Source organism: Cherax quadricarinatus, chromosome 14 (assembly GCF_038502225.1).
Source record: "Cherax quadricarinatus isolate ZL_2023a chromosome 14, ASM3850222v1, whole genome shotgun sequence".
In the NCBI taxonomy this organism is placed as follows: domain Eukaryota; kingdom Metazoa; phylum Arthropoda; class Malacostraca; order Decapoda; family Parastacidae; genus Cherax; species Cherax quadricarinatus.
Window position 1 is genome coordinate 5,940,858 of NC_091305.1, and position 12,946 is coordinate 5,953,803.

A 12,946-nucleotide genomic window follows, 5' to 3' on the forward strand; every position below is an offset into this window, starting at 1 on the left:
AGTCATGACAGGATGGTAGCACCTACCTGGATGGTTGCTGAGTCATCACAGGATGGTAGCACCTACCTGGATGGTTGCTGAGTCATGACAGGATGGTAGCCCCTACCTGGATGGTTGCTGAGTCATGACAGGGTGGTAGCACCTACCTGGATGGTTGCTGAGTCATGACAGGATGGTAGTACCTACCTGGATGGTTGCTGAGTCATGACAGGGTGGTAGCACCTACCTGGATGGTTGCTGAGTCATGAGAGGATGGTAGTACCTACCTGGATGGTTGCTGAGTCATGACAGGATGGTAGCACCTACCTGGATGGTTGCTGAGTCATGACAGGGTGGTAGTACCTACCTGGATGGTTGCTGAGTCATGACAGGGTGGTAGTACCTACCTGGATGGTTGCTGAGTCATGACAGGGTGGTAGCACCTACCTGGATGGTTGCTGAGTCATGACAGGGTGGTAGCACCTACCTGGATGGTTGCTGAGTCATGACAGGATGGTAGTACCTACCTGGGTGGTTGCTGAGTCATGAGAGGGTGGTAGCACCTACCTGGATGGTTGCTGCCCCACAACGCTCTGCATAACCCGAGGTTTGCCATGCGCAATATTGAACGTCATCCATTGTGCAAACGATGTATCACGCGGAAGTAAAGATTATGACTTTAAACTACTTACTGCACGAGACACACGTTTAATTGCAATAGATCTCGTACTGAATGAAAATGTGAAGTTTCAGATTCAGTCAGAAACCTGAGAGACTGAAGCAGTTGCTTCAGCAATTCAGCTGTCAAAACTCTGGGGCCCAGTCCCTGGACTCATTCTGTACCTCTGTAATCTTTTGACTATCACCCAGAGGATGGATATAGGGTGTATAATAAACATATTAAACTAAACTAAACTTCAGCAGTTCAGTCGACGCAGTTTTGACTCTGGTTGTTGACGTTTCGCACGTCGAGGGTGGGCAGTGGTCTAAGCGTATGTTACAATGATAAACTCACAGCGAGAGAAGTGCTGAAAGCCAAGTGTTGACACTGTCATAGTTAAATGTAGGTTCAGAGTCTGCACATCATGACACTGACACTGATAATCAGTTAGTTTAACATCTTTGTTATACAACCCAAAACCTTCCTGTGGGCGGTAGTCAAAAGATTTCAGAGGTACATAATGGGTCCAGGGACTGGGCCACAAAGTTTTGATAGCTGAACAAGTTACAAAGGTAATGAACTCCAGGTAGATCTGGTCACAATCATGACAAGTTACAAAGGTAACGAACTATCTACACTCCTATACATGGTTACAATCATAAACAAATTACAAAGTAATGAGCCACTGACACGTCCACACCTGGTCACAGTTGTAATGAGTCATTAGTGTAAATATTAATTGATAATCTGTATTTCTATAAAGTACGGCTCACAACTGATACAGGAGGCCCCGCTTATACAGCAGGCCCCGCTTATACAGGAGCCCCCGCTTATACAGCAGGCCCCGCTTATACAGCAGGCCCTGCTTATATAGCAAGTTAGGTTTCAGGTTATCGCCGTGAAGCAAAAATTGCTGTAAAGTGTTTTTTTTTTTCAGTTTCAAATGCATATAAAAATCTGATAACATGTTTACACAATAATATATTAAATGAGCAATAGAGGTAGGTGTAAAACATGCATATACAGTACTAAGCTTATAATGAGTGTTGAATATATTTATTGTAGGAAGTCTGAATAAATGAAGAATGGGTATAATTGAAAACTGCTGTATTAGTGAAACGCTGTAAAGCAAAGCGCTGTAAAGTGGGGCTTACCTGTTTAGGATTGTCATGGTAAATATATTTCACTGAAAGCCTGTGGTTGGGCAGAGTATTTCAGGCAACATTACATTTAACTTATGACTACTAAACAATTTATTTATTAGTTTACTAGAATATTGTGGTTTACAATCCTTGACACTATATATAACAGTTTTCTTTATAATTTATGACATTTTGGGATGGTTTAAGAAACTTGTAGCGGTTGAATGCTGAGGTAGAACATATTTTTGTTTATTAAGTAGAAATATATTGGTGGTAGTGACTACAGTAGTGTGAATATTAATATAATTTTAATAAACAAGGTTGATGGTCATAAACTGGGCTCCAACGTAATTTATTTACGCAGAATTTACATTAGATAAAGAAGGTGATTTTTACCTATTTTTTTTTTAAGCAGGTGGAAGATAGAGAAGTTTTTTATATTGTCTTGAAGAGAGTTGGAAGACTGATATAAGAGTGACACAAGTTGTTTGACAAGTTGTTTGACTAAAGTCAAAGAACTTGTGCCACTTTTATATAATAAATTCTGCATAGATAAATTACGTTGGAGCCCAGTTTATGAGCATCAGCTTTGTTTATTAAAATTATATTATCAATTTTCAATGTTTTTGTGTGTGTCATTGTAATCACCGACGATGTTAGTTGGTTCTGACTCAGCACAAGGTGGAAGGGCTGTATAATTAAAGGTATCAGCAAGAACATACATATACAACTTAAGAGCAGAGTTCCCTACATCAATCGTAAGACCTGGTATTGATGCACATCGATCTTCATAATTGCAAGAAGTTGATGTGGAACCCATTTTAAAGCAGAGAGAACACAGGACTTAATTGATTTGAGGTTAAATGTAACAAATGAGGGTAATTTAGGTGGGGGGAGGATCTTACAGGTTTTTAACATGTTTATTATGCACTCCATACCCATCCTGTAGGCGGTAGTCACCCCATACCCATCCTGTAGGCGGTAGTCACCCCATACCCATCCTGTAGGCGGTAGTCACCCCATACCCATCCTGTAGGCGGTAGTCACCCCATACCCATCCTGTGGGCGGTAGTCACCCCATACCCATCCTGTAGGCGGTAGTCACCCCATACCCATCCTGTAGGCGGTAGTCACCCCATACCCATCCTGTGGGCGGTAGTCACCCCATACCCATCCTGTAGGCGGTAGTCACCCCATACCCATCCTGTGGGCGGTAGTCACCCCATACCCATCCTGTAGGAGGTAGTCACCCCATACCCATCCTGTAGGAGGTAGTCACCCCATACCCATCCTGTGTGCGGTAGTCACCCCATACCCATCCTGTAGGAGGTAGTCACCCCATACCCATCCTGTGGGCGGTAGTCACCCCATACCCATCCTGTAGGCGGTAGTCACCCCATACCCATCCTGTGGGCGGTAGTCACCCCATACCCATCCTGTAGGCGGTAGTCACCCCATACCCATCCTGTAGGCGGTAGTCACCCCATACCCATCCTGTGGGCGGTAGTCACCCCATACCCATCCTGTGGGCGGTAGTCACCCCATACCCATCCTGTAGGCGGTAGTCACCCCATACCCATCCTGTAGGCGGTAGTCACCCCATACCCATCCTGTAGGCGGTAGTCACCCCATACCCATCCTGTAGGCGGTAGTCACCCCATACCCATCCTGTAGGCGGTAGTCACCCCATACCCATCCTGTGGGCGGTAGTCACCCCATACCCATCCTGTGGGCGGTAGTCACCCCATACCCATCCTGTAGGCGGTAGTCACCCCATACCCATCCTGTAGGCGGTAGTCACCCCATACCCATCCTGTAGGCGGTAGTCACCCCATACCCATCCTGTGGGCGGTAGTCACCCCATACCCATCCTGTGGGCGGTAGTCACCCCATACCCATCCTGTGGGCGGTAGTCACCCCATACCCATCCTGTGGGCGGTAGTCACCCCATACCCATCCTGTGGGCGGTAGTCACCCCATACCCATCCTGTGGGCGGTAGTCACCCCATACCCATCCTGTGGGCGGTAGTCACCCCATACCCATCCTGTGGGCGGTAGTCAAAAGATTACAGAGGTCGGTATGGAGTTTTATGACTCTATGATCACGGGTTCTAACCCCACCCGTGGTATGGTTTCTTTCGACTACCACCCACAGGATGGGTATGGGGTGCATACAGGGACTCAACACTCCTGGAGATACACAACATTAATGGGTTCATTGGTTACTTTATGATGAAGATCACCGAGTCTTGTTCTGAACGAAGTAATATTCTTTATGAATTTAACTGATGTTTTCTGTCAGATATCAGTTGGTGATGCGACGACCATCGAGCAGTGACGTGGTGTGGAGGGCGTATACCAAGCAGTTTGAAGGGAGGGCATGGGCAGCAGCAGGGATGGTGGTGATGCTCGCTATAATGGTCACAGTCATGGTGGTGTACTGCTCTAGGCGGCGGGGGATCCATCTCACCCTCTCTGATACACTCATCACTGTCACCGCCTTCCTGGTAGGCCAAGGTGCGTCGTGGGCAGAGACACACACAAATATGGTCAGATAGAAAGAGGAGAGTGGTAATGGAAATTCGTGGGTAATAGTGATTCACAGGTAATAGAGATTTATAGGTGACAGAAGTTCACATGTAATGGAGATTCACAGGTAATGGGGGTTTTACAGGTAATGGAGATTCACAGGAAATGGAAATTCACAAGTAGTGGAAATTCCTCACTGTAATATACACTCTAAACAACACTGGAGGGTCACCTCACATGTTGCATTACGGAAATGACAAGTAAACAACATCTTCTCAGTTCTAGTTTTGCACTTTACTAGCAGTATGATGCTAATAATCTACAAAAAAGCTGAATTTCGTGGGGCTAAGACCTAACGTTGTTAAACGAGATTAATTACTCGTCTCCATAGCAGGAAAACTAAGGGAAAACCTGCACTCCACTATCTACAAGTTGAGACTATTATAAATTGTAGTCTGTAGCTAAATAACAAGAAACCTACCCTCTTGTACTGAATACTGCTGCAATGTGTAGCAAGGAAGAGATATAAAGCTGAGTTCAGCATATCATTTGTGTGGATAATGAGCTGAGCTGGAGGGCGACGACTTGTGTGCCACGAGGCCGTTGCCTCCTTATTGTTAAAAGACAAAGGGACAGTAGTGACCAGTGTGTTCTTGACTCTTGTTCATATTGGCAATCTCAGGAAACTAGGAAAGTTAGACTAGTTTCCTTATACGAGTCAGGAAATTCGTGGTAGAATTAGTCACGTAGTGTTTATTGTGTCTCCGTGTTCTCCCTGCTGTGGATAATACACGAAACTATGAACAAAAGATGATGCTGAATGATGAACTGCAACCGGTATTGTGAGTGATTGCAACGAACATTCCTGATGTAGTGGCGAACATTAGTGCAACATTCCCCAAGACACTCAAGCCTTCAGTCAAGTCACCTACATTGGCCTTGAAAGTTAAGACACATGTGCAGCATCTGGTAATCTTTATTGTAGACGTATCGCCATCCAGTGGCTTTATCAATACAGATTCTAGGAGAGACACTTCCCAGATAGGGAGCCAAGGCCGGGTCACCACTACTTGGAAAAGACCGGGCCGGGAGAATACCGGCGAATAAATAAAAAAAAAAATTCTAGGACATAATTAGAAGACATTAGAACTATATACAAAAGATGAGGTAATCAGTCCCTCAGCCTTGGAGTGGAGAGCACCGTGGTTGTAGTGAATCTCTACAACCACGGTGCTCTCCACTCCAAGGCTGAGGGACCGATTACCTCAGCTTTTGTATATAGCTCTACTGTCTTCTAATTATGTCCTAGAATTTGTATTGATAAAGCCACTGGATGGCGATACGTCTACAATAAAGATTACCAGATGTTGCACATATGTCTTTACTTTCATCTTGTCGGCATTGTATACCTTTCTTGCACACATCGGCCTTAATGGCGCTGTCAACACCATTAGCTCACGTTACACGAGCAAGATAAGGCTTATTCTCATTTGTATCACCAAATATGAATTGCAGTCCTTAGGCAGAAACAAGTTGATTAGTGCTGTCCTATTCGAGGTTGTAATTGGAGGGCTTTAAGCCCAAACCAAGTGAGTATCACTGCGCATTTCGGATGATAGTAAAATGCTGGATATACGGTCCTTTCAGGCAAATTGGTAAATAACCCACTTGTTAATCCAGAGCCACTGTGGACTCTAGGACGGCACACCGACGGGATGTCCAGGGAGAGGCTGCTGGATATAGTACTGTTAACAGATAAGTAGCGACTGCTATATCTAACCAGCTCTCCACAGCGGTCTTCAGCTTTGTGACAAACAGAACACTTATAACAATGCTCACCATTAAAAACATCCATACTTATTCATGTGCCTACTACATACACAAAACATTACACGCAAATATAAACCCTCCACTCAAACTTCTCATCACCAACCTTAACAGGACACATGACTATAACACAAAACACAGATCTCTTTTTGATATACCTCGTGTCCATATCACACTGTGTAAAAACTCTATGCACATAAAGGACCCCAAAATATGGACTTCATTACCAGAAGATATTAAAGTAACCCAGCCTGAAAATCAATTTAAGACTCTTCTCAAAAGCCACTTAATCATCCTAGACTAAATGCTACATACTCAGTACACACTCAATATGTATTCCCACATCATACTTTCAACAATTACTTTTGAACCTTTTATCCATTGTCAACAGGAATATAATTGAATCATTGTTTTCACAAAAAGCATTTTTGAATATATGAATATATCTTTGTCTTATATAAATTAAATTCTCAAATAATTAATAATCTACTGTACAAGTATTGATATAATTCCTAGTGTTAAGTAGCCAGTAAGCCAATAATGTTAAGTTGGCCCATAATGCCTAGGCATAATAGAGGCTCTCTTGGCATTGCAACCCATTATTGTAAATACATAATCTCAATGTACTAATTGCAAAGACATAAATAAATAAATAAATAAATAAATAACATGAGCACCATGGAGCCGGATTAATAATCATCGGTGCCTCTAATGTGACGTGTGCTTCAAACATTTACTCAGTGAGGTGTGTGAGAGTAACAAGAATCATTAAAGTCAGTGAACTTCCAGGACTTAAGCCGGAATCCACACTCTTAAATTGGACTTGATTTCGATGAATTTATCAGTGTAAGTGCTGAGTGTCAGCTATAATGATTTATTGACATTCGGATACCATGACAGTTCATTATTAAGATGAGTGTCTGACGTCACCACACATCCAAGATGTCAAAGTCTCTACGTAGACAAAGTCCTGGCTGCACGTAAGTCCAATTTTCCCCACTTTGTACATCCAGGCATACCTGGAGAGGGTTTCTGGGGTCAACGACTCCGCGGCCCGGTCTGTGACCAGGCTTCGCGATGGATCAGGACCTGATCAACAAGGCTGTTACTGCTTGCCGCACGTAAGCCGACGTACGAACTACGGCCCGGCTGGTCAGGTATTGGTTTTAGGTGGCTGTCCAGTGCCTTCTTGAAGACAGCCAGGGGTCTATTGGTAATCCCCCTTATGTATGCTGGGAGGCAGTTGAACAGTCTTGGGCCCCTAACACTTATTGTCTTTTAGCGTAGGTAGAGCATAAGTAAGCACATCAATGACGATATAGGACAAGTGAGGTAATTAATCTCTAGAGCCGGTCAGTTTGTCACATCCACATGAGGTCATGTTTCAACCAGCGACCAAGTGTGTTGGACCATTCTACCTGGTAATTAACCAGGAACCAGGTGTCAACAAGGACATCATACTGGTACAGTAATTGTATTCTGACAGCCATCTGTGGGGAAGTGTTCACCAAATAACTGACAGAGCTCGTGAAGAGTCTGGTGGGCTCTAGGTGAACTGAGTGACTTTAGTTAACAGTCAGTCAAGTATAACTACCCAAAGTCCTTCATATTTTTTACTTGATGTATAACAATAATAATAATAGCATTTTTTACAACAATAAATTATAATTAATGTAATTCTTCCAACAACGGTAGGTGCTGACTTAAGTGAGGTACCAACTTCACTACGGATGGTGTCAGTGAGTTGCATGTTGCTACACATGTTGCTACTGCAACACTACACTAGTGACCTGATCACCGCCCTGGCTGTGGGACCGCCTCTACCTGCCATCACCAACTTAGAAGACATCAACCGCAGTCCCTCGCTCACTCTCGGCTACTTGAAGGGCTCTTCCCTCATCGAGTATTTTAGAGTAAGTGACTTAGTTATTTATTGTAAGGGAGAGAGTTGCCAAATGTAAGGGAAACTTGACCCCCACTACATAAATATTCCATTTTGTGAAAAAAGATGTGAATGATAACTATAAATGTGTAAATAAACACGTGGGTGGGTAGATAAGCAGTTTAAAAATAAATTAATACTTTTAATAATATTAATAAATTGAAAAATGACTATATATTTATGCTTAAGAAAAATAATAAATTAATAACCAAAATATATATTGGTCAAGAATACTCTAATGTCAACTGGAAGGTATAGATTTGGTGGATCAAAGTTGCAATACTTTTAATATCTAATGAAGTTTCTCCATCGAGCTAACTAGATAAACTAAGTTTATTAAGGTATACACAAATACAGTTACATAGATTGTCATACATAGCAGCATATGTGTAGAGAACTTGGGATAACCCAAAAAAGCAGTGACTTATTTCCATTGGAGTCCTTTGCTGATCTTCCAGACTGTAGGACAGTCTGGGTTTCTGAAGCATTATAAGAGGTGAGGCTGCTGTAAGTTCCACCTTCCAGTAAATATTGCTTGTGACAGACTCTGCCACATCTAAAAATGTTAAACAGAATGCAGTACCACTGACGAAGGTAATATAAAGGTCACCGATGAAGGGTTACTCGGGTCCAGTAGACTTATGGTGTAATAATGTAGACAGTTAATTAACACTGGACCTTATGAAATACTGGGTTATGAACCGTTTTGCATAAACTGTAGCCTCATCTACTAAGTTATCTCCTGAAATCCTATGGGCTAGGGGGAAGAAATATGTACGTTACCAGGAAAACACTTTTAGAAGTAAGTCAAAACTGAATGCTCTATAGAAAAGGGTAGCGAAACAAACTGTGCTAAGTGAACCATAGTGAAATAATTACTGGTAACAAAATTCAGTGACAGAATTTGCAGAAGATTAGAAGCTATCTCCGTAGCAAATTAAACGTATTTGTCTATGGGCAACCTGAGAAAGGTATCTCCATACTGCATAATGCCAGTCCCTTGTGCTGCAGTACACGTCAAAATATAAGTGCAGTGTGTGCCAAAGTTTTTAATACAGTTGGGTATTATTATCGGAAATTCGAAGCATATCAGATTTGGTATTTTCAAGTTATCACCCGGACACTAATATCCTAATTTCTTCGATGGTGTATAGGAAAGAATGAGTAGCTCATACATGGCCAATATTCTTGAAACTAAATTTACCAACAGAAAAAGTACTTTGATGTTCACTTTCTGTAAGACTTTCCACATTTCTCAGGACTCTCCGGCGCAGGTATACCAAAGAACATACCAGACTATAGTGTCTCGAAACTTCGATGGTATAGTAGAAAGTATGGATGAAGGAATTGAGCGAGTCCTGAAGGAGGCGTATGTGTTCATGGAGTGGGAGGTGACACTCTTCTACAAATTTGGTCAAGATTGCCGATTATATCGTCTCCCAACAGGGTACTTCCCAGCACAGGCATCATTCGCTCTCAAGAAAGGCTCGCCGCTCGTTCCAGTATTTAACAATTTGTAAGTCATTGCTCTGGTCTATGCACGACATTGGTATAGTGGTGGATGATGTTAAAATCGTTAATTAGGTCTGGCAAGTAATTAGATGGTAAGCATCTAGGGGCCCTTCAGTGAGCCGCACACAACTTTCTATCCCCAACAACATGTATCTAGATTCAAGATGACAACTTACTTTAAAAACTATTAAATAACTGTTGTTTTAAAAGAGCAGCTGAATTTCGGCATCTAACAAATGTTCAGAAATATAAAACAGTTCACTTTACACTCACTGAATTAAATCACGCACTGCATGATTTAATTGGCTGCTGCTCCTCAAGCTTCATATAACTTATTGTAACACATTTGAATTAGAATAAAAGAAAACATAGAAAAAATTGAAAGAAGAACTATCACTATATAATATAATGTACAATAAACATACACTGCGCTTTATGCTCCAGTAAATAAAGCGGTTACTTTAAATGTACATGTATGTAACTAAGTTCAGTGTTACCCTGGTCATAACATCGGAAAAAATAACAGTGGAAAATGTGCACGAGCTGCAGTGATCACTGTGGTAATTACAAGACTATGTTTAATAATATCACACTTTCAATACTTTTCTCCTCCCATTAATTCCTTTATTCCATACACATATATGCTGAAGTTATATTTAACATTTTCCTTCAACACACTTTCTATGGCAAACTTATCAAGCATTCATGAAGGAGTAAGTCAATGTGTGATGGAATTTATATAAAATGTACATTAATTCATTGTTCTATGATTTTAGAGCATTTATCCCTTGCATCTGTAATAATCACATTGTTAATCATCACGTGAATCAAAGTGGTTCTCAGTGAAGCAATATTTTGTGATATTTTTGTGACCTAATTCATATCTGTATAAATAATTCATTACGATTGTAACCAAATATAAATATGTAAATAGTTCATTACCAGTGTAACTTGTTCAGCTGTCAGAACTGTGGCCCGGTCCGTGGACCCATTATGTACCTCTGTTATCTTTTGATTACCACCCACACCATGGGTATGGTGTGACTACCACCCACACCATGGGTATGGTGTGACTACCACCCACACCATGGGTATGGTGTGACTACCACCCACACCATGGGTATGGTGTGACTACCACACACACCATGGGTATGGTGTGACTACCACCCACACCATGGGTATGGTGTGACTACCACCCACACCATTTGCATTTGCACACGAGGGAGCATTCACCAAATTCAACTTCAATAACAAAAACATAAAGTGGGACCAAGTAAACCAAGTCCTAACCGATATAAGCTGGGAAGATATACTAAGCAACACAGACCCCAACTTATGCCTAGAACAGATTAACTTGGTGGCACTCGATGTATGCACAAGGCTTATTCCTCTAAGAAAAAGGAGGAGTAGATGTAAAATAGAAAGAGACAGGCGCTCCCTTTACAGGCGACGGAAAAGAATAACAGAGCGGCTAAAAGAGGTCAATATATCTGAAATGCGTAGGGAGACACTGGTCAGAGAAATAGCAAGCATCGAACTTAAGCTGAAGGAATCTTATAGGAGTCAGGAATCGCAGGAAGAACTAAAAGCCATAAATGAAATCGAAAGAAACCCAAAGTATTTCTTCTCCTATGCCAAATCAAAGTCGAGAACAACGTCCAGTATTGGGCCCCTACTTAAACAAGATGGGTCCTACACAGATGACAGCAAGGAAATGAGTGAGCTACTCAAGTCCCAATATGACTCAGTTTTTAGCAAGCCGCTAACCAGACTGAGAGTCGAAGATAAAAATGAATTTTTTATGAGAGAGCCACAAAATTTGGTTAACATAAGCCTATCCGATGTTATCCTGACGCCAAATGACTTCAAACAGGCGATAAATGACATGCCCATGCACTCTGCCCCAGGGCCAGACTCATGGAACTCCGTGTTCATCAAGAACTGCAAGAAGCCCCTATCACGAGCCTTTTCCATCCTATGGAGAGGGAGCATGGACACGGGGGTCGTCCCACAGTTACTAAAAACAACAGACATAGCCCCACTCCACAAAGGGGGCAGTAAAGCAACAGCAAAGAACTTCAGACCGATAGCACTAACATCCCATATCATAAAAGTCTTTGAAAGGGTCCTAAGAAGCAAGATCACCACCCATCTAGAAATCCATCAGTTACACAACCCAGGGCAACATGGGTTTAGAACAGGTCGCTCCTGTCTGTCTCAACTATTGAATCACTACGACAAGGTCCTAAATGCACTAGAAGACAAAAAGAATGCAGATGTAATATATACAGACTTTGCAAAAGCCTTCGACAAGTGTGACCATGGCGTAATAGCGCACAAAATGCGTGCTAAAGGAATAACAGGAAAAGTCGGTTGATGGATCTATAATTTCCTCACTAACAGAACGCAGAGAGTAGTCGTCAACAGAGTAAAGTCCGAGGCAGCTACGGTGAAAAGCTCTGTTCCACAAGGCACAGTACTCGCTCCCATCTTGTTCCTCATCCTCATATCTGACATAGACAAGGACGTCAGCCACAGCACCGTGTCTTCCTTTGCAGATGACACCCGAATCTGCATGACAGTGTCTTCCATTGCAGACACTGCAAGGCTCCAGGCGGACATCAACCGAATCTTTCAGTGGGCTGCAGAAAACAATATGAAGTTCAACGATGAGAAATTTCAATTACTCAGATATGGTAAGCACGAGGAAATTAAAGCTTCATCAGAGTACAAAACAAATTCTGGCCACAAAATAGAGCGAAACACCAACGTCAAAGACCTGGGAGTGATCATGTCGGAGGATCTCACCTTCAAGGACCATAACATTGTATCAATCGCATCTGCTAGAAAAATGACAGGATGGATAATGAGAACCTTCAAAACTAGGGAGGCCAAGCCCATGATGACACTCTTCAGGTCACTTGTCCTATCTAGGCTGGAATATTGCTGCACACTGACAGCACCTTTCAAGGCAGGTGAAATTGCTGACCTAGAAAATGTACAGAGAACCTTTACGGCGCGCATAACGGAGATAAAACACCTCAATTACTGGGAGCGCTTGAGGTTCCTAAAACTGTATTCCCTGGAACGCAGGCGGGAGAGATACATGATTATATACACCTGGAAAATCCTAGAGGGACTAGTACCGAACTTGCACACGAAAATCACTCACTACGAAAGCAAAAGACTTGGCAGACGATGCAACATCCCCCCAATGAAAAGCAGGGGTGTCACTAGCACGTTAAGAGACCATACAATAAGTGTCAGGGGCCCGAGACTGTTCAACTGCCTCCCAGCACACATAAGGGGGATTACCAACAGACCCCTGGCAGTCTTCAAGCTGGCACTGGACAA

General features: G+C 42.5%; 1 protein-coding gene across 1 annotated transcript in view; it reads left to right on the forward strand.

The window, feature by feature from the left end:
- Positions 1–12,946, forward strand: part of LOC128695788 (probable glutamate receptor) — a 37,860-nt gene that overhangs the window by 22,411 nt on the left and 2,503 nt on the right. Inside the window, exons 6-8 of the mRNA XM_053786622.2 lie at positions 4,085–4,299; positions 7,834–8,051; positions 9,340–9,596. Of these exons, the coding sequence (XP_053642597.2) occupies positions 4,085–4,299; positions 7,834–8,051; positions 9,340–9,596 (690 nt within the window). The remainder of the gene's footprint in view (positions 1–4,084; positions 4,300–7,833; positions 8,052–9,339; positions 9,597–12,946) is intronic.